Source organism: Erinaceus europaeus, chromosome 10, assembly GCF_950295315.1.
Source record: "Erinaceus europaeus chromosome 10, mEriEur2.1, whole genome shotgun sequence".
In the NCBI taxonomy this organism is placed as follows: domain Eukaryota; kingdom Metazoa; phylum Chordata; class Mammalia; order Eulipotyphla; family Erinaceidae; genus Erinaceus; species Erinaceus europaeus.
The window spans coordinates 108,046,451-108,073,387 of record NC_080171.1 but is presented as its reverse complement, the minus strand read 5'-3'; the positions used below and the strand labels follow the sequence as shown (position 1 = coordinate 108,073,387).

At 39.6% G+C, this 26,937-nt stretch overlaps 1 protein-coding gene across 2 annotated transcripts in view; it reads left to right on the top strand.

Moving 5' to 3' along the window:
- The window catches only part of FANCC (FA complementation group C), a 192,669-nt gene that overhangs the window by 86,238 nt on the left and 79,494 nt on the right, over positions 1 to 26,937 (top strand). For both annotated transcript variants that reach the window (XM_007539871.3, XM_060200477.1), the window contains exons 5-6: positions 24,786 to 24,899; positions 25,780 to 25,844. In XM_007539871.3, the coding sequence (XP_007539933.1) occupies positions 24,786 to 24,899; positions 25,780 to 25,844 (179 nt within the window). The remainder of the gene's footprint in view (positions 1 to 24,785; positions 24,900 to 25,779; positions 25,845 to 26,937) is intronic.

Here is a 26,937-nt window from a genome sequence, read left to right as displayed (position 1 = left end):
GGGTTCCCTGGGGCAAAACAGAAGTGGATTCCCAGCTATTTCATAGTTAGCTTGAGAGAACAGAAAAGGAGGCTGCTTCAATTTTTCTAGTAGTTAGAAGATAGAACTTAGGGAACGAGTTGACCTGTGGACAGAGCCTAACAAGGTTTGAACTTCCCACTAGTCCCACAGGAGGGAGTACTTAGTCCTCCTTATCAGTTTCTTATCAGCTTGCTCAGTTGTACTTGAGGATTGGTAGCTGTGAAACTTAAAAGCCATCAGCAGTCAGGCATTAAAAATATTTTTTGATTCTTCATGACAGAAGATATTGGCAATAAGCTGTGTTTAGAACGGAAGGCTGTAAGTAAGCTATCCTGGGCGGGGGTGGTCACTGAGCTCTAAGGCCTACGATATTTAAAAATCAGTTTGAGGAGAAAGTACCCAACAGTTTAGACCTGATAAGGAGAAGGGAATGTATAGAGTGTACTGTGTGGCCACCAATGAGAGAAGTTTCTAGCAGGAACAGTATGTTTATTCACTCTGGCTGTGTGCCACACAGCATGGCATATGGTACACAGGCAAGTTGGCAGTGTGCAAGGAGGCCCTAGCAGAAGAATTAATACCAGGTCGCTGCCATTGGTTTGCATCTTGGTGTTCTAATCAAGTGTGTTGGTTGGGAGAGAAGCCAGACTGGAAAGAAAAAAACAACAAAAACTAAAAAAGTGTGAAGTGGGTAAGTGGAGAAGGCAAATTTAGGCAGAATCCTCGTAAGAATTTGCTGAATGGAGAGCAAAGAAACGGGCAGTTATTGAAGTCAGACAACAGTGCACTTGGTTGAGCAGACATGTCACCATACACCAAGACTCAAGGGGAGAGACAGAGGGGGAGAGAGAGAGAGAGGGAGAGAGAGAGACTGAGACCACAGTACCAAAATTTCCTTCATGCAGTGGGGAGGGGGGTTGAACCTGGGTCACACACAGGCCAAAGCAGCACACTGTCTAAGTGAGCTGTTTCACTGCCCAGTGCATACATTTCTTATTTTTAATTATCTTCATTTATTTATTGGATAGAGACAGCCAGAAATTGAGAGGATGAGGGGAGACAGAGAGGGAGAGAGACAGAGAGACACCTGCAGCCCTGCTTTACCACTCACAAAGCTTTCCCCCTGCAGGTGAGGACCGGGGGCTCAAACCCGGGTCCTTGTGCACCCAGTAGAATATACAAATCACCACATGTAAGGACCTGGTTTCTAACCACTGGTCCCCAACTGCCAGGAGGGAGCTTCACAAGCAGTGAAGCAGTGCTACAGGTGTCTTTCTCCCTGTTCCCTCTAAATTTCTTTCTGTATCAAAAATAAAAAAATAAAAAAAGGACCACCAGGAGCAGTGGATTCATCATGCAGGCATGGAACTCCAGCAGCAACCCTGGTGGGAGAGAGAGGGAGAGAGAGCCTACTTGAAAACACACACAAGCACACACACACACACATACACACACACACACACACACACACACACACACACGAGTGAGCACACAAGAGGTTCTGTAAGCAAAAGTAAAAATTGCAGACTTTGTTATGATTGGAACTGTGTTTGGAAATTCTGTGAATTGTGTTATGTCAGCATCCTGCTCATGGAATAAGCTATGTAAACAATGGGTGTGGGCAGATCTATGAATGAGCAGCCTTCCTGCTCACTTAACAGACTTAACCACTGCAGTTCTCCAGATTTTGGAGTGTTTATTTCACAGTAAAAAAAAAAAAAAAGCCTCTAAAACCACCAGGTCAGTTAGGTTTCATTGTAGATCATTTCATTTGAACAGCAATGGGACATTTAAATTTTAAAAAAGGAGAAAACATTGAAAGCAGGATTTTGAAGCAAAAATTATAGAAATCTGTAGTCATTTGTTTTGGCTAAGGGTATAAAACTGTAAAAGGGATGGAAATAACTTCATTCCATCTTTTAAGACCAATTGGTGCATTTAGTTGATGTTCAGAGGGTATGAGTATTAGGATGCCAGAATGTGCAACTACTGTGCCTTCATGAAAATATTTACAATTTCAAGTTTTAAATTAAAATCAACTCTTTCTTTTTTCATCAGTCTTTAATTCTAACTTTTTATTTGTTAAAATCTAGAGGCACATCATAATTTTGAGTATCCGGGAGTTAGGCTGTAGTGCAGCGGGCTAAGTGCAGGTGGTGCAAAGCTCAAGGACCAGCGTAAAGATCCCGGTTCGAGCCCCCGGCTCCCCACCTGCAGGGGAGTCGCTTCACAGGCGGTGCAGCAGGTCTGCAGGTGTCTCTCTTTCTCTCCCCCTCTCTGTCTTCCCCTCCTCTCTCCATTTCTCTCTGTCCTATCCAACAACGATGACAATAATAGTAACTACAACAATAAAACAACATGGACAACAAAAGGGAATAAATAAATAAAATAAATATTTTTTAAAAACTATAAAAAACTTTGAGTATCCAGAGTGAAATAAGAAAATGATTAACATGGATTTGGCTTTAGGACAAGAGAAAAGGACATGCAGATTGTGAGATTTTTAGCTGGAGCAAGTGACATAGGCTTAGAAATATTAGAGGACAGGAAAATTCAGGGATTTACAATGAATAGAAGGAAAGAAAGAAAGAAAGAAAGAAAGAAAGAGAGAGAGAGAGAGAGAAAAGGAAGGAAGATCCTATAGACAAAACCAAAACTGTCATTGTTTCTGATTATCACGTGACAATTTTAGGGATCTGTTGTTCACTAATTAAGACGATCTTAAAATATGAATAGCAATAATAAGGCACAAAGAAAAACTAATATTTTAGTTTCATCTTTCACTGGTTAGAAATTTCTGCCTTGCGGGCCGGGTAGTGGCAGCACACCAGGTTAAGCACACATAGTACGAAGCGCAAGGACCTGCTTAAGGATCCTGGTTCGAGCTCCTGGCTTCCCACTTGCAGGGGGGTTGCTTCACAAGCTGTGAAGCAGGTCTGCAGGTGTCTTTTTCTGCCTCTATCTTCCCTAAAAAAAAATGGCAGCCAGGAACAGTGAATTAATTGTGCCGGCACCCTGGAGGCAATAAATAAATAAATAAATAAATAAATAAATAAATAAATAAATTCTGCCTTATAGTAATTCCTGCCCCCTCCTTTTTCTCTCTCTCTCTTTTAAGATTTGCTTATTTAATAAGAGATTCCAAAACACCACTCTTATAAATGGTGTCAAGGACTAAACTTGGGGCCTCACACATCCAAGAAATTTGTTTTACTCTCTGAGCTACCTTTCTAGTTGATCTCTTCAAGGGATCCAGCATTCAGAACTCTAGGCTCATCGTTCCTCTTGACTGTGCTCTCCCCAGAAACCCAGACTGAGTTGGAGGTGTTGATTTGAATATGAAGTCATGAGTGGAGGCAGGGGCCTAAGCCAAGGGAAACTTTTTTTAATGGCAGTGACAGCATGAAAAATGCTGGTGTGAGTATATCTGGATGCTGTAAGTGTAGTGATGCAATGTCTTCCTGGAACTCTGGAAGAGCCCTAGGAGGAGAAAGCAGATAATCAGATCTCCAACTTGGGGAACATGGAAATATTTAAGTTTGACAGAAGAAATTGTTAATGCTCGATTTGTAGGTAAATAGAATTATATATCAAAGACTATTCTCCTCCTTATCAAAGTAGCTTCTAGACATTTGACCTTTCCCAAAGACACTGGGTCAGCCCTGGCACTGAACCACAGCAATTAACATTTATTTAGCACCTCCTATGATTCAGATCTTTGGCGGATGATTTATGTACTAGGTGTCTTTACTTAGTCCTAGCCTGGAGAGGGACTGTTTCTTCCCTTTTGCAGATAACTGAGAAATTGGAGCTTAGTGACAGTAAATGATTTTCTCCATAAGTGACAGAGCTGCTAGCTGAATCTAAATGTGTTTGACAAGTCTGGGGTGTTTCCACTCTGAAAGTATTCTAGTCCAGCTCCTTGAAACATCTTAATGCACAGACTTGTCTAAACATTTCTGAACTGCTCTTATTTTGCACCAGAGAAAGAAAAAGCTCCAACAAAGGTAGGGAGGTGATAAGGTGTCCTGGACTTGACTCTCTCCTCCTAGTTTTCCCCAGTGTACAAAAGATAGTATGCATAGTGTTTAGGTGCATAATGTCTGGGTTATAGTCAGGCATCAGAGTGGTGATCTTAAAAACAAAACAAAACAAAACAAAACTGTAGTGCAGCATTGACTCCCCAGAGCCTTATCCCACTAAAGAAAGACAGAGATAGGCTGGGGTTATGGATCTACCTGCCAATGTCCATGCTCAGTGGAGAAGCAATTACAGAAGCCAGACCTTCCACCTCCTGTACCCCATAAAGAATTTTGGTCCATACTTCCAGAGGGATAAAGAATCAAGAAGCTTTCAATGGAGGAGATGGGATACATAACTTTGGTATTGGGAAGTATATGGAATTGTACCCTTCTTATCCTATGATCTTGTTAGTTAGTATTAAATCACTAATAAAAAAAATTGTAGTGCATTGAAGTAGGTGATGGTCATGTTAGAAAACAGATTGTAGGACTCCACACTAGAGATTTAAATTCAGTGAACTGTCTGCATGGCAATAAGAACCTAAATGATTCCAACTTAAATATCTCTGCATCACACCAGGAACAAACCGAGGTGAAGAAACCTGGTTTTCACACTTTGCTCTCCTGGTTTGCTTCATACATTTATTAGCTGATTGTGGCAAACCTAGAAGTAACACCTTCACTATCAGTTAAGTGTATGTGATGATTCAGGAGGCAGACCCTTTCTATGATAATGGAAAGAGAAATAACTAAAGGTATTCAGAACCCAGGAATGTGGGTTTATCTGTCAGATTCTGATCTATCCTTACCCAAACTGAGATTTATAACTAGATCAGCTTTGATGATGAAGAATGTGCTGTGGGTCAGTACACTGTATTTACTGGCTACTCCTCTGTGCCTCAATTAGTTTTGTATAAACCTGTGAGTGAATTCAGTCATCAGAGAAATGCAAATCAAACCATATTGAGATTCTACCTCACACCTGTGAGAATAGGCTTCATCAATAAAACCCGAGAAGACAAGTGTTGGAGAGGATGTGGAGAGAGGAAGGAACTCTGCTACACTGCTGGTGAGAATGTAAACTGGTAACACCGCTATGTAGAACAGTATGGAGAATCCTGAAACAAATACAAATGGAAATAGCATACGAGCCAGCAATTCCACTGGTAGGCATATACTCAGAAGATGTAATATCACTGATTCGAAGGGATAAATGCACTATTTATAGCAGCTTTGTTCACAACAGCAAAAACATGGAAACAGCCAAAATGCCCTTATATATATAAATGCCCTTATATATAAAATAACAGATGACTGGATAAAAAAATTATGGGACTGGGATGTGGCTATGGATCAACCTGTCAATGCCTATGGCCAGTGGAGAAGCAATTACAGAAGTCAGACCTCCTGTCTTCTGTGCCCCATAGAGATCTTTGGTCCATACTCCCAGAGGGATAAAGAATAGGGAAGCTTCCAGTGGAGGGGTTGAGATATGGCACTGTGGTGGTGAGAATTGTATGAAGTGTACCCCTCTTATCCCATAATCTTGTTGATTATTATTAAATCACAAGTTAAAAAAAAGTTGAGGGAGTCGGGCTGTAGCGCAGCGGGTTAAGCACAGGTGGCGCAAAGCACAAGGACCGGCATAAGGATCCCGGTTCGAACCCCGGCTCCCCACCTGCAGGGGAGTCGCTTCACGGGTGGTGAAGCAGGTCTGCAGGTGTCTATCTTTCTCTCCTCCTCTCTGTCTTCCCCTCCTCTCTCCATTTCTCTCTGTCCTATCCAACAACGACAACAACAATAATAACTACAACAATAAAACAACAAGGGCAACAAAAGGGAATAAATAAACTAAATAAATTTTTTTTTTAAGTTTAAAAAAAAAAGTTAAAAAAAAGTTGAAAAATAAGCAAACACAAAGCAGAACTTGAACTGGGTTTGGTATATTATACCCAATTAAAAGACTCTGGGTTGGGGGGGTTCTGGTCCTGGAGCATGATGGCAGAGGAGGACTTAGTGGGGGTTGAATTGTTATGTGGAAATGTTATGCATGTACAAACTATTGTATTTTACTCTTGACTATAAACCATTAATCCCCCCCATAAAGAAATTAAAAAAAAAAAAAAAAGCTACGGGACATATACCCGAGAGTTATGCAGCAATAAAAAGGAATGATATTGTGTCCTTCGGGATAAAGTGGATGGGTTGGAGAAGATGATGCTCAGTGAAGCAAGTAAGGAGATAAAGGACAACTACAGAGTGGGTGCACTCATATGCAGAATAGAGACAACTGAATATGTAAATGTAAAGAAACCAAAATGGCAACCTCTTTTCAAGACTGTGGGAGAACTGTAGTGGTTATTTATGGGGTTGGAGATGGGGACACAGACCTTTGATAATGGGAGTGGTGAAATAAATAAATAAATAAATAAATGGGGAAAAAAATAAAAAGAGACCCACCAATATATCCTGGAGCTCCGCTTCCCCAGAGCCCTTTCCCACTAGGGAAAGAGAGAAGCAGGCTGGGAGTATGGATCGACCTGTCAACACCCATCTTCAGCGGGGAAGCAGTTACAGAAGCCAGACCTTCAACCTTCTGCATCCCTCAATGACCTTGGGTCCATACTCCCAGAGGGATAAAGAATAGGAAAGCTATCAGGCGAGGGCATGGGATATGGAGATCTGGTGGTGGGAATTGTGTGGAGTTGTACCCCTCTTATCCTATGGTTCTGTTAATGTCTCCTTTTTTAAATAAATAAAAAAAATTTTTAAAGAAAAAGAAATTGGGGGGAGATAGCATAATAGTTATGCAGGCTTTTATGCCTGAGGCTCTGAAGTCATAGGTTCAATGTCCCACAACATAATAAGCCAGACCTGAGCAGTGTTCTGGTTAAAGAAGTAAATAAGTGACCATAAGTCTTGGGGGAAAAAATGTGAAAGAAGCTTTATCTACAAAAGAGAACTGAGAGGCCTAGTACTATTGAAAAACTGAGCCATAAAAATGCATGGCAGGCTCAGAGGAGGAGGCTCGTCGTCAGTATAGCTGTTGAGTGTTGCTGCTCGGTGCTGATCATGGATCCCATCCAGAGCTTCTGCAGGAAGCAGCACTTGCTGCCATCACCCTGGACCAGGAGACAGCCCAGCTACAGCAAGTGCTGGAGAAGATAGTCCCCTGAGGATATTATTATTATTTATAAAAAGGAAACACTGACAAAACCATAGGAAAAGAGGGGTACAACTCCACACAATTCCCACCACCAGAACTCCATATCCCAGCCCCTCCCCTGATAGCTTTCCTTTCTTTATCCCTCTGGGAGTATGGACCCAAAGTCATTGTGGGATGCAGAAGGTGGAAAGTCTGGCTTCTGTAATTGCTCTTTGCTCTGAAGTTCAGACTTTAAGGTGAGGAGGCTATAGAACAGAACCTGAGGGGGGTCGGGCGGTAGTGCAGTGGGTTAAGCACACATGGAGCCAAGCGCAAGGACCTGCGTAAGGAAAGGCGGCATAAGGATCCCGGTTCGAGCTCCCGGATCCCCACCTGCAGGGGAGTCGCTTCACAGGCGGTGATGCAGGTCTGTAGGTGTCTGTCTTTCTCTCATCCTCTCTGTCTTCCCCTCCTCTCTCAATTTCTCTCTGTCCTATCCAACAACGAATGACATCAACAATAACAATAATAACCACAGCAGGGCTACAAAAACAAGGGCAACAAAAGGAGGGAAAATGGCCTCCAGGAGCAGTGGATTCGTGGTGCAGGCTCTGAGCCCCAGCAATAACCCTGGAGGCAAAGAAGAAAGAAAGGAAGGAAGAAAGAAAGAACCTGAGAAAAGTGTTAATTCCATTGCCACATGTAGCCTCATAGCCCAGCAGCTGGGAAAAAATGATGCTAAGTATCTACATCCCCTTTGGCACCTACGTCCTGCTCTTCTGGCTTGAAAATTCCTTGTACAAAAAATGATACAGCTCTGGTCTCCACAAATTACCTAACACCAGAAACAAATCGTTCATCAAATGATGAAACTCAGACACTATTCATCATTAGCTTTGAATTCAGACAAGTGCTTTCAGAATCTTTTTTTTTTTTTTTTTTGCCTCCAGGGTTATTGCTGGGACTCGGTGCCTGAACTACAAATCCACTGCTCCTGGAGGCCATTTCCCCCATTTTGTTGCCCTTGTTGTTATTGGTATTGTCATTGCTGTTGTTGTTGGATAGGACAGAGAGAAATTGAGAGAGGAGTGGAAAACAGAGAAGGGAAGAGAAAGACAGACTCCTGCAGACCTGCTTCATCGCCCGTGAAGCGACACCTCCCCACCACCACCACAGGTAGGGAGCCAGGGGCTAGAACCTGGATCCTTAAGCTGGTCCTTGCACTTTGTGCTTGCTATGTGTGCTTAACCCGCTGTGCTCCGCCCAACACCCCTCCCTCCCCACACACACACCCCCGCTTTTAGAATCTTGAAGTTCCTTCACTTAAAATGTCTTCTTATGAGGACTCGCTCTGAACATCAACCCCTCCAACAGTAACTACAATTCCAGAAGACATCCTCCAGATATATTAGCAAGATACAACTCAAACCTAGCTACTCTGGAAGCAGTGAAAGCTGGGCTCCCCAGCCAAGACTTTACTAAATACAGAAAATGGAGCAGCCACTACTTTGAAAAAGAAAACTGTTCAAAGATTACTGGGGCTTGGTGCCTATAAGACTCCGCCACTCTCAGCAGCCACTTTTTCCTTTTCTTTGCTAGATTGTGAGAGAGGGAGAGAGAAATAGACGTGAAGCACTGTTAGAGCACTCCTGAAGCCTCCCCCTGACAGATGGGGACTGGCGACTTGAGCCAATAGCCTCAGACCTCAGGCAGTTGGAAACAAGGACTCAAGTGGCTCTTGGGATGTGTTTCCCTTCTTCTGTGTCCAGCTTTTTACTGAGTGCCAACTCCATCCTTGCAGACCAATTCTTGCCTTCGTAACAGCTGGCCCCTTCCAGCCTCCTCCACATGACCATTCAATAGAGTGTGAATTGTAGTCCCTCTAGAAGGTTCTGAGGACTCCTCCCAAGTTAGGCATCATTCTGTGAAATGATGCCTATAGAAATAGAAACTTTTAAAACTTTGACAGCTTCTGACTGCCCAGGCCATCAAATATGAGACCCTTCCCCTTTAAGCATGACTAAAATGCAAATTTATCTAATTGCATTTGTGAAAGTGCTATTGGTCAGCTTTTCAGATACTGGCCAAAGGGAAAGTAAGGAACTAACATACTGTGGAGATGGGTTAAACAACTGAAAAGAAATATTTGACAAATCGTATGACAGAATGCTTCAAAAGCTTAGTGTTGAGAAAGCTAATGCAGTAAAAATTACTTTTTTTTCTTTCCCAAATTGTACTTTGAAAGTAAGAACCTGTTACACTGTGCTCTCTTCATTGTACCAGCAAATTGCCACTAAAATTTGACTCATTCTTAATTTTGTGTAGTTATATTTTGTTAAGTATGAAGCAAAACAAATCATTTCTAAGATATTTTGTTTTTTCAAAGCAAAGCCACAAGATTATCATCATGGATCTAGCACTCAAATCCAAGTCCATTTATTTTTAACATTCCTATGTCTTTTTCCCTCTAGTCCTTGATTTCTTAAATTACATAGTAATACATTAGTGTAGTATCGTGAAAAATTGAGCAGCTCAGACATGGCAGTGTCCAGTCTTATGCCCCTGTGTCAGTTGACTGTAGCTCCTTCTAATCTTTGCTATGTAAAAATACATGGTTTTTATTTATTTATTTATTTATTTATTTATTTATTTATAAGATGGAAACACTGACAAGTCCATAGGATAAGAGGGGTATAATTACACACAATTCCCACCACCAGAACTCCGTATCCCATCCTCCCCATAATATCTTTCCTATTCTTTAACCCTCTGGGAGTATGGACCCAGGGTCATTGTGGGTTGTAGAAGGTGAAAGGTCTGGGTTCTGTAATTGCTTCCCTGCTGAACATGGGTGTTGACAGGTCAATCCATACTCCTAGCCTCTCTCTCTCTTTTCCTAGTGTGGCAGAGCTCTGGGGAAATATATTGTTGGTTTTTTTTTCACGTAAATGGAATTATGCTGAATGTATTATTCTGTAATTTAATTTCTTCACACAATACTAACTTGTGGAGTTTTTCATATTAGTTACAAAGGTCTCCTTTCTTTTATGCCAGAGACTGATTTTTAAAAAAGCAGATTGTATTTAAACTCAATATTCCTAACCAGGACTGATTTGCTATGGAGGGAATATTACTATTATTGTTTTGCTATTGCATTCTCTCTAGAGACATTTTTGGTTGTCACAGTTTTAAAGGGGTTTACTAATGGCATCTAGTAGGTAGAGGCCAAGAATGCAGGGGACAGCTACCCTCCCCCCCAACTCCCCAACTACCAGGTCCAAAATATCTCAGCAAGACTGAGAAAAATTGATTGGCTCAAATCTATTCATCATTGTAAGGGTGTTTCAGCAGAATTTGATGGTACTTGATCAATACATAGTCTCTCAGCACTAATCTTCACTTAAAAGTATGTGAGTATTCAATCCATTTGTTTTACTGTATTTTAAAGTTGTATCAATGATTTGATAATTGTTTATACAGTTACGCTCCCATCCACCACCAAAGTTCTGTGCACCTCTTCCCCACCCACTCAGTGATAGCAATCAAAAGTTTTCAAGGAGGCTGGGCAGTGGCACACCAGGTTAAGCACATATAATACAAAGCACAAGGACCCGGGCAAGGATCCTCAAGTCCTCAGCTCCCCACCTGTAGGGGATTGTTTCACAGCAGTGAAGCAGGTCTTCTCTCTCCCTATCTTCCCTCCCCTCCCAATTTCTCTCTGTCCTATCCAGTAAATTAGAGGAAGAGAAAAAAAAAAAAAAGGCCACCAGGAGCAGTGGATTCATAGTGCCAGCACTGAGCTTCAACAATAACCCAAAGGCAAAAAAAAAAAAACAGGGAAGAAAAGAAAAGAAAAATCATAGTTTTCAAAAAGCTCCAGAGACCAATGAGCTAGATCTTTGAAAGGTCATGTGCTTTAAGTATATATATATATATTCCACATATGAGCAAAAATATTCAGTACTTCTGACTTGAATCACTAATTATAATCACTTTCAGATGTATCCATTTTATCCCCAAGGACATAACATTTATTCCATTGAACAGCCATCTACTGATGGGCGTTTAGGTTGCTTACATATTTGGGCTATTGTGAATAATGCAGCTATGAGCTGAAAGATAACATATATCCCTTCGAATTTGTGTTTTCATGTCTCCTGGATAAATGCCCAAGAGTGATATTGCTGGGTCACAAGGTATTTCCATTTTTACTAGTTTAAGGACTCTTTATACTGTTTTGCATTGCACCTCACCAGTTTATAGTCCCACCAACAGTGTAACAAGACTTCCTTTTTCTTTACATCCTTGCCAAACACCTGTCATTTCCTGTTTTGTTGCTGTAGGCCATTCTCCAGGTGTGAGGGGCTATCTCATTGTAGTTTTAATCTACAGTCCTCTAGTCAGTGAAGTGGAGGATTTCTTTCATATATTTGTAGGCCACCTGTATATCTTCTTTAGAAAAGTACCTACTCAGCTCTTTTGAGTTTTGATTGGCTCATTTGGTTTGTTGTTGTTGTTTAGATGAATGATTTCTTTAAAGATGTTTGATATCAATCCCTTGTCAGATGTGTGGAGTACAGTTATCTTCTGGTAAATGGGTTGCATTTTAATCCTTTAGAAATTTTATTTTGATGTGTAGAAGTTTTTCGATTTAATGTAATCCCGTTTGTTTGTGTTTTAGTTTCACTTGTCCATAGAGTTGAATCTCCAAACATATCTTTCATGTAAAGGTCCTTAAGTGTGTCTCTGATGCTTTCTTTTATGCAATCTAAAGTTTCAGGTCTAATATCCAGAACTTTGGTCCATTTTGAGCTAACTTTGCTAAATAGTGTGACTTTTCCAAGATTTCCCAGCATCATGTACTGAAGAGGCTTTCTTTTTCCTACTGAGTGGTTTGGACCCCTTTGTCATATGTTAGGTATCCATATATATATGGGTTTATTTCTTTTTGTTTGTTTGTTTTTCTTTATTTCCTTTTGTTGCCCTTATTTTATTGTTGTAGTTATTTTGATGTTGTTGTTATTTTTGGATAGAACAGAGAGAAATGGAGAGAGGAAGGGAAGACAGAGATGGGGAGAGAAAGATAGACACCTGCAGACCTGCTTCACCGCCTGTGAAGTGACTCCCCTGCAGGTGGGGAGCTGGGGGCTTGAACCGGGATTCTTACACCTGTCTTTGCGCTTAGTGCCACCTGCTCTTAGCACCACCTGCACTTGACCCGCTGCGCTACCGCCCGACTCCTGTGGGTTTATTTCTTGGCTCATTTTTGTTCCAGATTGTATTAATAGACATTGCTTTGCAATATAAATTGAAGTCAATGCTCTGTTTCCTGTCTGTTTGTATATTATGGAGGAGGGGAAGTGATGTACCTCCAGTGAGGCAATTTGGTTTTATTGGTATTTGAAAGATAGGAGGCCTGCACCCAGACTTCTGTGCAAAATCTGTTGATGTTGTTTTATTCTGCATACTTTAAGAAGCAAGGGTCGCTTTCCCAACTTTAATTCCTGTTTTATGTGGTTTTTCCTTCAGTAGTAGGTAGTTCACTGAATTAAACTTTGTTAATTCTGATTTCAGTGGATGTAGATTCTTTAAAGTTGGAAGTTACTTAACAATTTGAATATTGGATTGAAATAAGAGGAAATATGGCAATTGTTTTATTAAATTGAACTCATTATGCTAGCATAAAACTAGTAAGCTCTTAACTGTTGAATCCCATTGTTGAGTTCCAGGTTGGGAATTGGATATTGTTTTCTGTGACATTGTTAAGTTAATTTATTAAGCCTCACATTTTGTTTTTTATGGAAATAATGTAGAAATACTATACTTAGCTTTTTTATATTCTCAAAAAAAAATCTAACCATTCAGTATATTTATAAGGAAAATGATGAGTTTCTTTTCTCAAAATGACTTTGAATTGGTTTACACGGGTATGATTTTCAGAAAGAATATTTTAGAAATAAACCCCTACTCTAAGACATATCTCCTAATCTGACTATAGGGTGTTCTAGTATCGAGCATTTCAGCTACACATTGAAATACCTTTTAATTTGGAAATAGCAGAGAAATACAGTGGAAGCCTTTTTTTTTTAATATATAACTTACAGAATTCTAAATAAAGCTTCAGACAGTTTGCATCTTGTTTCTTTTATATTTCATCACAATGAGAATACATTTTTCTCTCATAATATGAAAATGTTTTTCCTATACAGATTTTAGAAGAGATAGTGAAGCTGTGTTATAGCACAGCAGTTCTGCACATCGCTGTGATGTATGTCCCCGGACTCTCTCCCACAGTGAATACTTAAACTGTGTATTGTGCCAAGCCATATGTCTACTGTCTTATCTATGCTTACATACCTTTAAAGTTCAATATATACATTGGGCACAATGAGATAGTAACAACTAATAAAAAAATAGAAAATAATAATATACTGTAATAAAAGTTATTTAAATGTGGTCTCCCAATTTTTTTTTCTAGTACTGGGGAATGAACTCAAAGTCAGGCACATGTGTCAGTTGCACAATATATATTTAAATTTATTTAGACATAAAGCGCACCCCAGCACCTCTCATAAAGCACCTCTCACCCCAGCACCTCTCCACCAGCCATAGAACTCTTCTAGTGCTGGGAATATGGACCCAGGGTCATTATGGGGTGCAGAAGGTGGGAGGTCTGGTTTCTGTAATTGCTTCTCTGCTGAACATGGAGATTGGCAGGTTGATCCATACCCCCAGCCTGTTTCTGTCTTTCCCTAGTGGGCCAGGGCTCTGGGGAGTTTGGGTTCCAGGACACATTGGTGAGGTCATGTGCCTAGGGAAGTCAGGTTGGCGTCTGGGTAGCATCTGCAACTTGATGGCTAAAAAGCATGAAGATATCAAGCAAAAAAAACAAAAAAAAAAAATCTGCTTAATAATGAGAAACCTAAAGGTAAAAATAAAGCAGATGAAATTTGGGGTCTTCATGTTAGGAGGGGTTGGGAAGTCTATTTTAGGTCTATTCCAAAGGCCCATGACTACTAATTTTTGATTGATCCCAACAGCTAACATGCAGGTGAGCTAGGAGTATTGTCTGGGAAGATGGTGTTAGAGTTAAGGATAGGACTAGAAAGCTGAATCAGGGCAGAGAGACGATCCCAAATATGGAAAAAAAATATATAAATACTGTTAACCCCATGATCTGACCTCAGACCCATGTCTATTCATATTTAGCACAGGAGCCTGTGTAACCTTTATATTCCTGTCAGTTGAGCTCACATTCCATGGTCATAGCCAGGAACATATTAGGCTACACTCATTTCAGGACCAGTCTTCCTCAAGTGGCAGAGTACATTGACTCAGTGTCCCTTTGGAGAATGGAGCAATTTCTATTATTATTGTTTTACATTGAGGGCAATGTCCTGTAGAGGCCCACAAGAGGATTTATCATATTGTTCCTGATAGAGATGACCAGTGATGGTGGAGAGAGTCATCTTCATATCTATGTGGGAATCCAAAGATTCCTTGACTAGGGCCCCAGATGATAGGGTGGCCTGGTAGTGACCAAAAGGGCCATCATTAAAGTGTGCAGGTCTCTTGCCCTTATCCAGCTTTTGTAGTCCTTACTTTATCTGATACCGTTGGACTTAGAGTGATTGAGGTAAGTTAAACAGAAAATAGGTGAGGAGGGTTTCTAGGTATAAGTAGAAAATATTTGATTAAGTGCTTTATGTTGTCTTTTTTGAGTCTCCCCCGCTTGCTTGCTGCACTTACTGAGTCACTGTAGACTGTTGTGTGTATATTTTCCCCTATCTTATGGATACATGTGTGCATGGGCTCTATCTCATGGGCCCTGGTCTGTATCTAGGGTTCTATAACTTTGTTAGGAAGTGCGTCCATGAAATAAAATTAAGGAGTCCTATGAGCTAGGAAAGGTCTCACTCAAGTATTGGAGCTGGAGGGTTGACATCCCAGGCCTGGCATCTCTGGACATAGTCCCAAATGGAACATGTCAAGGTGGCACTTGACTTGATTTGGTTGAGATGAGCAGGTGCAGTATCAAATGGTAGGGATCCAGAGAAGCATGAAGGAAAATGAGCCCCACCCCAGAGGTTCCAGGATGGGGAGAAATACGTGTTTATAGAGAATGAGGAAGGCTCCTGGCTGCCTTAAGTTTAAGAAGGAAGTAGATAATTATTATGATAAGAGGGCAGCTTTCTTGTTCAGGAAAGTGATATATTTAGGTGGCACGTATATGTTGGCTTAACTTTGTTTTTGATGGCAGGGGAAATGATCATTTAAGACTGCTCTTGAGAAAATTAGGCAGTTTTCACTATGGTATCTAATACAGAAAAAATATAAAACACTTGCCAGTGATAGAATTAATTTTGGAATTTTAGTATTGCATAAGTAAATAAACAGTTTCAGGATAACAACATAATGTTCTATTATATGTTTACATAAAATATCCTATGGGAGCATAAAAAAAGAAGTGACTAATATAGCACTGGGAGTGTGAGTGATAAAAGAACCTTCCAAGTATTCAGTATGGCAGCATTTTTGCTGGCTAATGAATGAATAAGCCAGAGGCTTCTGTAAAGTATTGAGATGAGATTAAATGTGTAGTGCTATACCTTGATGATTAATTTATTTTTTGCCAAACATAGCTATATGTTAGATCAAACTAATAATAATAAAAAATTTGTTTTGCTCATTAGGTTGGCAGTAAAATTATGTATGTGTGTGTGTGTGTTTCAAGCACTGTATTAGGGACTTAATGTACTGTTTACAGTACAGTTGTTGACATGGAAACAATTTTTCATCTTCCTGTTATCATTTAGGTGTTTTCGAAACACCCCCAACTTAGATCCCTTTCCACTATCATGCACAGGGACCAACACCCTCTCCACCCTCTCTCTTCCCCTCCTTCCCCAGAGTCCTTTGCTTTGCTGCAATATGCCATATCCAGTTCAAGCTTTACTTTGTGCTTTCCCTTTTAATCTCTATTTCTTAGCTTCCGTCTATAATTGAAATCATCTGATATTTATCCTTCTTATTTTGGCTTGTCCTCTCAAGTTCCATCCAAGATGAAGCAAAGGAGATGACTTCATCATTTTTAACATCTGAGTAGTATTCCATTATATAAAATACTATATAATATGTCTAGTATATATACACACACATATATACACATTATATATATCAAAACTTTTTTTAGCCATTCAACTGTCATTGGGCTTCCAAATTTTGGCTACTACAAATTATGCAGCTATGAACATGGATGTTTATGTAGTTATTTTTGCATCCTTTGGATAAATCCCCAGGAGGAAGATTGCTGGCTCATAGAGTATGGCCATTTTTTTCCCTTTATTTATTTCCTTTTGTTGCCCTTGTTGTCTTATTGTTATAGTTATTATTGATGTTGTTGTTGTTGTTGTTGGATAGGACAGAGAGAAATGGAGAGAGGAGGAGAAGACAAAGAGGAGGAAGAGAAAGATAGGCACCTGCAGACCTGCTTCACTGCTTGTGAAGCGACTCCCCTGAAGGTGGGGAGCTGGGATCCTTGAACCGGGATCCTTACACCAGTCCTTGTGCTTTGCGCCACGTGCGCTTAATCCGCTGTGCTACAGCCGGACGCACCCAATTTATATTTCAATGACCAATGTAGAGAGATTCCTTTTTTCCCATATCCATGTCAACATTTGTTATTTTCGTCCTTTAAAATTTTTTTTTTATTATCTTTATTTATTGAATAGAGACAGCCAGAAATCAAGAGGGTGGAAAGTGATAGAGAGGGAGAGAGAAAGAGAGACACATGCAGCACTGCTTCACTACTTGCAAAACTTTCCCCTAGCAGGTAAGGACCAGGGGCTTGAACCCAGGTCCTTGCACATTGCAACATGTGCACTCAATCAGGTGTGCCACCACCCAGCCCTGTTTCTGCCCTTTCTAATGTATGCCATTCTCACTGGCGTAAAGTGGTATCTCATTGCTTTTATTTGTATTTTTCTAATAATCAGTGACTGAGCATTTTTCATATGTCTCTTGGCTCTTTGGATCTCTTCTTTAGTTAAGAATTTATTCATGTCCTCTGTTTTTTTCATATTTTTTTAGTTGTTTGTCTGGTTTTTTGCTGAGTGTACTGTGTGCTCTTTATGTATTTTGGTTACTAGTCCTTTAACTAATGCATGATTTGTAAAGATCTCCAGTTCTGTAGGTGTCTTTTTGTTTTGGTGATGGTTCCCTTTGATGTGCATAAGCAATTTCATTTGATATAGTCTCATTGGCTTATTTTTGTTTTTGTTTTCCTTGTGGTTGAACCTGAATCTTTGAAGACATTTCTGAAACATAGATTGTGAAGTGTTCTGCCAATATTTTCTTCAATGTATTTGATAATTACTGGCCTAAAGTCTATGCCTTTGATACACTTGGAGTTGACTTTTGTGTGTGTTGAAATGTGGTGTCCCAGTTTCATTTATATGCTTCTTTTAACCCAATTTTCCAAGCACTTACTGAGGACACTCCCCTTTCTCCATTTAATGTTTTGGGTCCCTTGCCAAAAGTTAGTTGTTTATAGTTGTGGAGCCTTACTTCTGGGCTCTCAGTTCTGTTGTACAAATATGTCTGTTTTGGTTCCAGTACCAAGCAGTCTTGATTACAACAGCCTTGTAGAATAATTTGAGTTCAGGAAAATTTGAGTTCATTCTACACCTTCTGTCTTGTTCTTTTTTTCTCAAGATTACTTTGACAATCCTAGGAATTTTCTGGTTCCAGATAAACACTTGCCACTTTTCTCCTATTCCTGTAGATTTGGTGGACCTTTGATAGGTATTACATTAAATCTGTATATACCTCTGGGTAGGAGGGCATTTTGATGATGTTAAAAAAAAAAAAAAAAAACAGAAAGATCAGTAAGGCAGTTTCTTGTAGATTCTATGGAGTAATATGTAGAGTGAGGGGACTCACATAACTAAGGTGCATGGCAGACTATAGGAGATTCTTTAATATAATTCCAAATAGGATACCATGGACATTTCAGGAGAATACAAACTCATCTTTTCAAGAACTAAAACAGAAATCTTGGAGGAAACATGGCAGTTGGAAATGAGTGGGTATTTCTGGGTTTCTTATGAGAAAAAAATGATGTGTAAGTAGCATGAAGTTGGCTGAATTTGGTGACCAGCAGTGAATCTGATCTCACCAAATCACAGGGATCAAAAGAAATAATAAGAGAAGTAAGTTTTGACCAGGGGGATCCAGGAGCATTTCCCAGAGGCCCATGGCTCCTTATCTCCTTTTCCACTGCCTCCTTTTACTTCCTCTCTGGTTGCCTTTTCTCTCTCTCTTTTTTTTTTAATCATTTCTATTGGGGGTTAATAGTTTACAGTACAGTTAATGACATGTGTACAATTTTCCACCTTCCTGGGAAAGGTCTCTGTAAAACATCCTCTCCCCCAATTTAGGTATTTTTATTCTAACCAATATCACACAGTCTGACTCTTCCTCTGCACTATCTCTCCTCCCATTTTCTTTCTTTCCAAGTTGTCAGACGGAAGTCATCATCTCTGGAAATACTCTGAAACCCTGCAGTTGGAATTAATCTTTTGTTGTTCCCACAGTGATTAGCTTACCCCATTCATTATAGCACTTACTACATTCTGTCTTGTATTATGATATCTTCATCTCTATTTCGCTTTATCAGATCATAGGGACTTCATATCCCAATAGTTTTAGTAGCATTGCCTGAATGCAACAAAGACCAAAAAGATGGAAATTCTAGAAGACTTTAATGATCATATGAAGAAATTGTTTGAAGAAGCATAAAATCTATGCTCTGTCTCTGTTCAAGAATATTGGCCACAATTTGGCTCTTCTAGCCTGTTGCTTGAGCAAAAGCCACAGTCCTTCTTCCAGACCCAGACTCCTCCAAACCACAGCCTCAATGCTCCAACTTTCCCAGCCTGCCTCTGAATGTACTGCCTGTTATAACATGGAGCAGATAAACAGTGAAGTGAGGACAAAAAAAAAAAAAAAAAGAACACCTGAAAACAAGGGTGGTAGATTTCCTCAAAATCTCTCATGAAAGTTGACTTTCGGGATGAATACAAGTTTTAAATGGATCTTCAAGTATTAGCAGAGTTGGGAGTCCGGCGGTAGTGCAGCTGGTTAAGCACAGGTGGCGCAAAGCACAAGGACTGTAGTAAGAATCCCCACTTGCAGGGGCATCCTCCTCTCTTCCTCTCCTCTCTCCATTTCTCTCTGTCCTATCCAACAACAACGACATCAATAATAACTACAACAGTAAAACAAGGGCAATAAAAGGGAATAAATAATTTTTTTTTTTTAAGTATTAGAGTTACTACTATTCCCACAAGATTCAGAATTGGGCTTAAAATTGTTTCGTACACAGATGTTCCTGCACTTTTCACTCTTGAAGGATTTTAGATCACAAGTCTGGATGGTGTGTTTGAGCATTTGCTTTATATCTTTTTATTTTATTTATTTATTCCCATTTGTTGCCCTTGTTGTTTTATTGTTGTAGTTATTATTGTTGTTGCTGGATAGGACAGAGAGAAATGGAGGGAGGAGGGGAAGACAGAGATGGGGAGAGAAAGACCGACAACTGCAGACCTGCTTCACCGCCTGTGAGGCGACTTCCCTGCAGGGGATCTGGGAGCTTGAACCGGGATCCTTATGCCAGTCCTTGGTCTTAAGCCAGTCCTTACGCCAGTCCTTACGCCACCTGCACTTTACCTGCTGCGCTACCGCGGGACTCCCATATTTATATCTTTTAAGTTGAAATATTTGCATTTGCATCCATATACATTTTATAGATATTTATGTGTGTACATAGAAACCCAGTCTCCTCACCAGTCAACTGAGGTGGTTGGACTACGGAATTTTTGTAAAGGGCGGGGAGATAGCATAATGATTATGCAAAGAGACTCATGCATGCCCGAGGCTCCTCAATCCCTCGCACCACCATAAACCAGAGCTGAGCAGTTCTCTGGTAAAAAGAAAAAGAAGGAGAAGGAAAAGAAAGAAAAGAAGATAAAAGAAGTCTCTGTAAAGTCTGATAGTAGTTAAAAAAATCGATTGTAGCAATTAACTTTTGTCCAGAGGTCAGTGCCTACAATCTTTAATGGGTTTGTACCACTAGGTGGCAGTAAAAATATCATTCTTAGGCGTGAGAACTATCATTTTTTAGTTTAGTTTAAGAGATACAGAATCTGGAGTTTGAGAGGTGTAAGTCTATTTTGAAATCATATAACCAAATCCAGGCCTTTTGTGTTGTTTCTGGGACTTATACTTGTTTAATGTAGGGATAGAACTCTTGCAGTTCTTCACAACAATTTCACATTAGAGAATTTTAAAAAAAGGGGAAGGAAAATAAATAAAATAAATAATGTAGTTTTGTTTTATGAAACATTTTATGATTAAAAAATCAAGATATTATCATAGAAACTTTGGAGATGCATGTAATTTAAAGAAAAAAATTTCATCACTCTTAGACATAACTTATGGTAACTGTCAAATTTGTTCCTAGTAAACTTTCATGGATGAAGAACTAAAATCCTGTTGAATACAGCTCTATGTCTTTATTTTTTTATTAATATTTCATTATCTTTTTCTGTGTCATTAAACTTTTTTTTTTATTTTAACAATATGATTCACACTGGCTTTTTCATCATTGAGGCTTTACTGGTTTGGGCTGGTTTGGGCCAGCTTTTTTCAGAGAGATAGAGAGAGACCACAGCACCAAAGGTTCCCCCAATACCATGGGGGTTTGCGACTCAAACCTAAATTGTGAGTATGGCAAAAGGAATGTTTTTCCAGGTGAGGCTGTCTCACCTGTCCTTACTCTGGTTTTATCAAAGATTATAAACCGTGATAAATTCAATTCATTAACTGTTGTTGGATGCTTTGGTTGCTTCTTGTTTTCAGTGTTATAAAAATGCTGCTCTGGGGAGTCGGGTGGTAGCGCAGCAGGTTAAGCGCAGGTAGCACAAAGCGCAAGGACCTGCATAAGGATCCCGGTTCAAGCCTCAAGCTCTCCACCTGCGGGGAAGTCGCTTCATAAGCGGTGAAGCAGGTCTGCAGGTGTCTTTCTCTCCCCCTCTCTGTCTTCCCCTCCTCTCTCCAGTTCTCTCTATCCTATCCAACAACTATGACATCAATAACAACAGCAATAATAACTACAACAATGAAACAAGGGCAACAAAAGGGAATGAATGAATGAATAAATAAATAAATATTAAAAATGCTACTCTGAACTTAGACCTTCCTGTTAGATTTGTACTTAGAAATTAAAATTCTGGGTGAAAGCACATGAATTTTTTGTACAGATTTTAAACAATTTGTATTGGTGATTTAATAATGGCTTTCAAGATCATAAGATTATAGGAGAATAGTTCCACATTGCAGCCACCACTGCAGCTCTGTGCCTACATCCATCCCCTGGCGCTCCACCCTTCCCCGCAAGGATAACCACCATAACTTTCACAAGGTCTTAGTGATGGTTTGATTTTTTTTTTCTTTTTAACAAGTGCAGGTGTTTCAGTTCTTTACATTGTACATATGAACATAATCATCCAGTAGTTGTCCTTCAGAGAAATGCAGATCATTTGGTAAACTATAACAAGGGTTATAAACTATAGCAAGAGTTTAAGAACACAAACACCAAATTAAAGAGCCTCAAGATATTATAGGATATGATAAACAAACCAAAAAAAAATAGGAAATTATTGAAAGTACTAGACAGAAAATGACATTATTTAAAAAGACAGAAATCTTTATACATTTACACATGTTATATATATATATATATATATATATATATATATATAGTGTGCATGTAAATATATGCAAATTCATTTAAGAGTGCTTTTTAAAAAATATTTTTAGATATAACAAAGAAATTAAAAGAAGATGGAGAGATAGAGAGAGGGAAAGATAGACACCTGCAAACCTGCTTCACTGCTTGTGAAGTAGACCCCCTGCAGGTGGGGAGCAGGGGCTTGAATCTGGGATCCTTGTGCTTAGTGATATGTGCTAAGATTAACAGGGTGTTCCACAGCCCAGCTCCCAAGAGTATTCTTTAAATTATTTTTGTCTCACTGTTCTTCACCTGAACAGCACCTGTCCACTTCTTCATGCTTTAAAGTTGTCATATATTTCTCTGGCTTGCATTTATGGGTCTGTTTTTACTGTCTATCACCTTGTTTAGAGGTCTTGTTTGTTTCTTTATCTGTGGCACTCTTTTCAATACCTCTTGCAAGACAGGTCTGGTAATGGCAGACTCCTTTAGTTTTTTGTACATCAGGTACTGTTTTTATTGCTCCATATTTGAGTGATAGTCTTGCAGGGTAAAGGATGTTGTTATCTTTTAGAACCTTGAATATGCCACTGTACTGTCTCCTGGGCTCCATGGTTCCTGCAGAAAAGTCTGATGCAAGTCTAACTATACTGCTTTTATAAGTCACATTCTTCTTTTCCCTGAGAGCTTATAAAAAAAAATTTTTTTGTCCTTTTGATAATTTCACCATGATGTTTCTTGGTGTAGGTCTATTTGGGTTTAGGAATTTGGGAGTTCTCTCTGCTTCCTGATGATCTATCACATTGTTGGAAAAGTCATAACACGTTCCATAGAAAAGCACATTGTGATCCAGTAATACCACTCTTGGGAGTTTTCTAAAGGACACTCACACTACTTAGAAGGGACATAGACATCTCTGTGTTCATAATAGCTGCATTATTCACAATAGCCAAAGAGTAGAAGTAGCCTAAGTACTCAACAGATCGCTGTCTAAAAAGTTATGGGATGTATATCCCATGGAATACTGCTGCAATCGAGAAAGATGATATTGTGCTTTGGGACAGAATGGATGAAATTGGAAGTGATTATACTTAGTGAAAGATGGTTTTATCATATGTGGGATCTAGAAATTGAAAACAGAGAGAGAGAGAGAGAGAGAGAGAAGCAAGCAAACTGTTTCTAAGACATGTATGAACTATGGTGGTTATCGTTGGGAGGTAGGACGGCGAGGATACAGAACTTTGGTGGTAGGTGTAGTATGGGCCTATATAATATAATCTTACTTTCTTAAAACCTATTAATCACAAATAAATGAAAAAAAAGCTGTCTTTCACACTGTAGATCTGTTTTCAAGTTCTCTATTTTCCTAGCAGGCTCCTCTTTGAAGTCGTGGGATTTCTTTCTTAATTCATTTATCCATATTTAACGTTTTGCATTTCTTCAAATTTCCCAGTGATGTAGTTCCTTGTTTTTGTTATTTTTTCAGTGGAGACTGAATTGGCATCAGGAAGTATCTGACCCTCATTTTGGCTGTTCAGAACCAGTGCCTTCCAGTTTCACCCACCTGTTTTTGCTTCTGTTGTTGGCCAGCAGGTGGTTCTATTTTGTATGTTAGTTGTAGGAGGAGAGGAGGAGCATTGAATAAGTGACAGTATCATGGTGCCTGATGTTCTTGAAACAGAGCCCCCTAGTCAAGATGTGGGTGGAGGAGTCAGGGGGAGACCTGCAGCACTACCCCATCGCTTATGAAGGTACCCCCCTAGAGAGGGGGACCAGGATCTCGAACCTGGGTCCTTATGCACGGCAATATGTGCACTCTACTGGGTGTGCCACCACCTGACCCCTATATCATTTCACTTTTAAAAAGTCAGTTATGGGGGGTCGGGCGGTGGCGCAGTGGGTTAAGTGCACGTGGCGCAAAGCGCAGGGACCGGTGTAAGGATCCTGGTTCGAGCTCCCGCTCCCCACCTGCAGGGGAGTCGCTTCACAGGCGGTGAAGCAGGTCTGCAGGTGTCTATCTTTCTCTCCCCTCTCTCTCTGTCTTCCCCTCCTCTCTCCATTTCTCTCTGTCCTATCCAACAACAAAGCAACGTCAACAATGGCAATAATAACCACAACGAGGCTGCAACAACTAGGGCAACAAAAAGGGGGAAAAATGGCCTCCAGGAGCGGTGGATTCATGGTGCAGGCACCGAGCCCAGCAATAACCCTGGAGGAGAGGGAAAAAAAAAAAGTCAGTTATGGGGCCAGGTGGTGGCTGACACAGTAGCCTAAACATATTTCCATGCATGAGGACCCACTGAGATGATCCCATGTAGGAAACTTCACCAGCAGTGAAGCAAGTACTGGAGGTGCCTCTTTGTCTTTCTCCTTCTCTATCTCCCACTCTTCAGTTTCTCTCTCTCTCTCTTTTTTTTTTTTTTCAAATAAGGAAAAGAAAATGGCCACCAGGAGCACTGGATTCATCTTGTAGGCACCAAGCCACAGCAAGAACTCTGGTGGCAATAATAATAATAAAAACAGTAATTATTATTATATTATCCCACTTACAAATGACCCAGATTTCAGTTATAAAAGGCACTTGCATTTACTGAGAGGGAGGAGAATATATATACATGTGAGAGAGAAAACACCACTGTGACATATGCTCTGTCAGGGATCCAACCCAGAGCTCCACACATGCAAAGAACGTGCTGTACGCACTGAGCCGCCACCACCACAGGGACATGCGTTCGTTTTGTTTCCCCTTGGCCTCCATCTTCTGCTTACATTTCCTTTTAAGAACTCTTTTTGTTTTGTTTTTTAGGGGTTGCTATCTCATATACTTTCGACATTCAGATTAGATATGAATGAAGTTGGTACTTTCACTCAAGGTCTTGGATATGAACCTGCAGATTACTGTCCTGCTTTGCTTAACAATGTGAGTCTCTTTAATTTATTAGTATAGAAATTTTTGTCACATAATGGACCATCAGCAGAAAGGGTAAGTAGAAATATTTCACTCCACCAGGAGAGATGTTTAACTTTTCCGTGTTTATCTCTTCTTACTTTGGGTGGACGTATGGCCATGTAAGGAAGAAATGTGAGATGGAAGATTATGAAAAGACAGAATAAGTCATTCTAAATCAACCAACTTCTCCTTCTTCTTAATACATCTCATGTGTTTTCTCAAAGATTGTTTTAGGAGAGGAGATCTCCTTAGCTAATATAAACCCAACCTTTCACTATTGGACACATACTGCATTTAAAATAAACTGATTGGAATGTTATGTTAAAATGAAAAATCCAATAAATAGTAATTCTGTAACTAGTATTACACAGTTACATCTTGGTATCAAAGCTATGCTTTTTCCTCTCAAATTTTAGACAAATCCAAGAAATTTTAATTTGGGATCTTGATATACACCTTCCAAAAATCTTACAAAGACTTTTAATGTTTATTAACCATTCTGATATTTTTGAAACTTTCTATGTGAATAGCATGCTTTAAAAGTGAAGAATGAAACTAAGCAAGAATTAAGTGTTTTATTTTTTTAATGCATCTTTAATTATGAGGAAATTATCATTCATTTCCTTAAATATGGATATAGACTAGCAAAGCGCAAACATAAAATCCAAAGTATTAGTAAATGTGACGTGGCAGATACTTTGCTTTCACTTAGACAAAGTAAAACAAGGAGAAAGGAAGAGGAGGTGCAGCTAGAGAATCTCAACGGAAATATCACTCACACCAAGAAAAATAGAGCTGATGTAATCCTGTTTGCAGTGTGAGTTAACCTGCCACTGATTTTGTTTTACAGATGGTTTCATCATTAGTGTCTGAACTGCAGGAGAATCATCTTAATGGATTTAACACTCAAAAACGGTAGGTGTTAAGCCAAACATCCCTCTTTTCAAGTTTCAAAAAGTTTATCAGTTCAGTTTATGAACAAAATTTTTACGATTCTTAGAAAATTCATGTTTGTAGCTCATAGTCTATGTGGAGATGTTATTTTAGTAGGCCATGAGGCATGTTTTATCAAACTTCTTTTCTTTAATTGCTATTCTCTCAGCTACTACCCCTTAAGTTTGTGCACCCATTCAGTAAGGAGCTTTACATACACAGAAGGGAACACACAAAAAAGTGCTCAATTTGCTATGTGTGTGTGTGTGACACAGTCTGAATATTTACAAGAAAATAGATAATTTGGTTTGTGCATATGACCTAATTTAAGAAACATAATATCCCCATATCTAGACTAAACAAGTCAAATAGATTTAGACAAATTAAAAGACAATTAATCATATTACAAAATGTTTTTTCAACATGGGAAAGAATTCAGGGTTGTTTTCATTGGTGAGCATTTCATTTTTAACAAATCATTAAGTAAGGGAATCTGGAAACAAAGGATTTTTGTGGTTGTCTTGTAATGCTATTTCCAATTAAATCTCTCCCCCAAATGATCTAATTTTAAGAGTCCTTTACATCTAGACATTAAACTGTTTGATGAAAGTACTGGAAAAAAATTTCACAACATTTAATTTGGCAGTGATTTTTGATATGTCACCAAAATCATGAGCAGCAGAGAAAAAAATAGATGAACTGAACTTTAATAATATCAAGAATGTCAGTAAATCAAAGGATACTAGTGGCTGGGAGGTGATTCAGTGAAGCAGTCATGGAACTTGCATGTGTGGGGCCTTTGGTTTGATTCCCAGTGCTACATGTGACAGAACAGTACTCTTATTTCTCTCTCTCACAAACACATGCACATAACATGTGCATAAAAATAAACCTATAAGGGGCCAGGCAGTAGTGCAGCAGATTAAGTGCACATGGTGCTAAACACAGGGCCAGTGTAAGGATCCTGGTTTGAGTCCCCGGCTCTCCACCTGCAGAGGAGTTGCTTCACAAGCGGTGAAGCAGGTCTGCAGATGTCTGTCTTTCTCTCCCCCTCTCTGTCTTCCCCTCCTCTCTC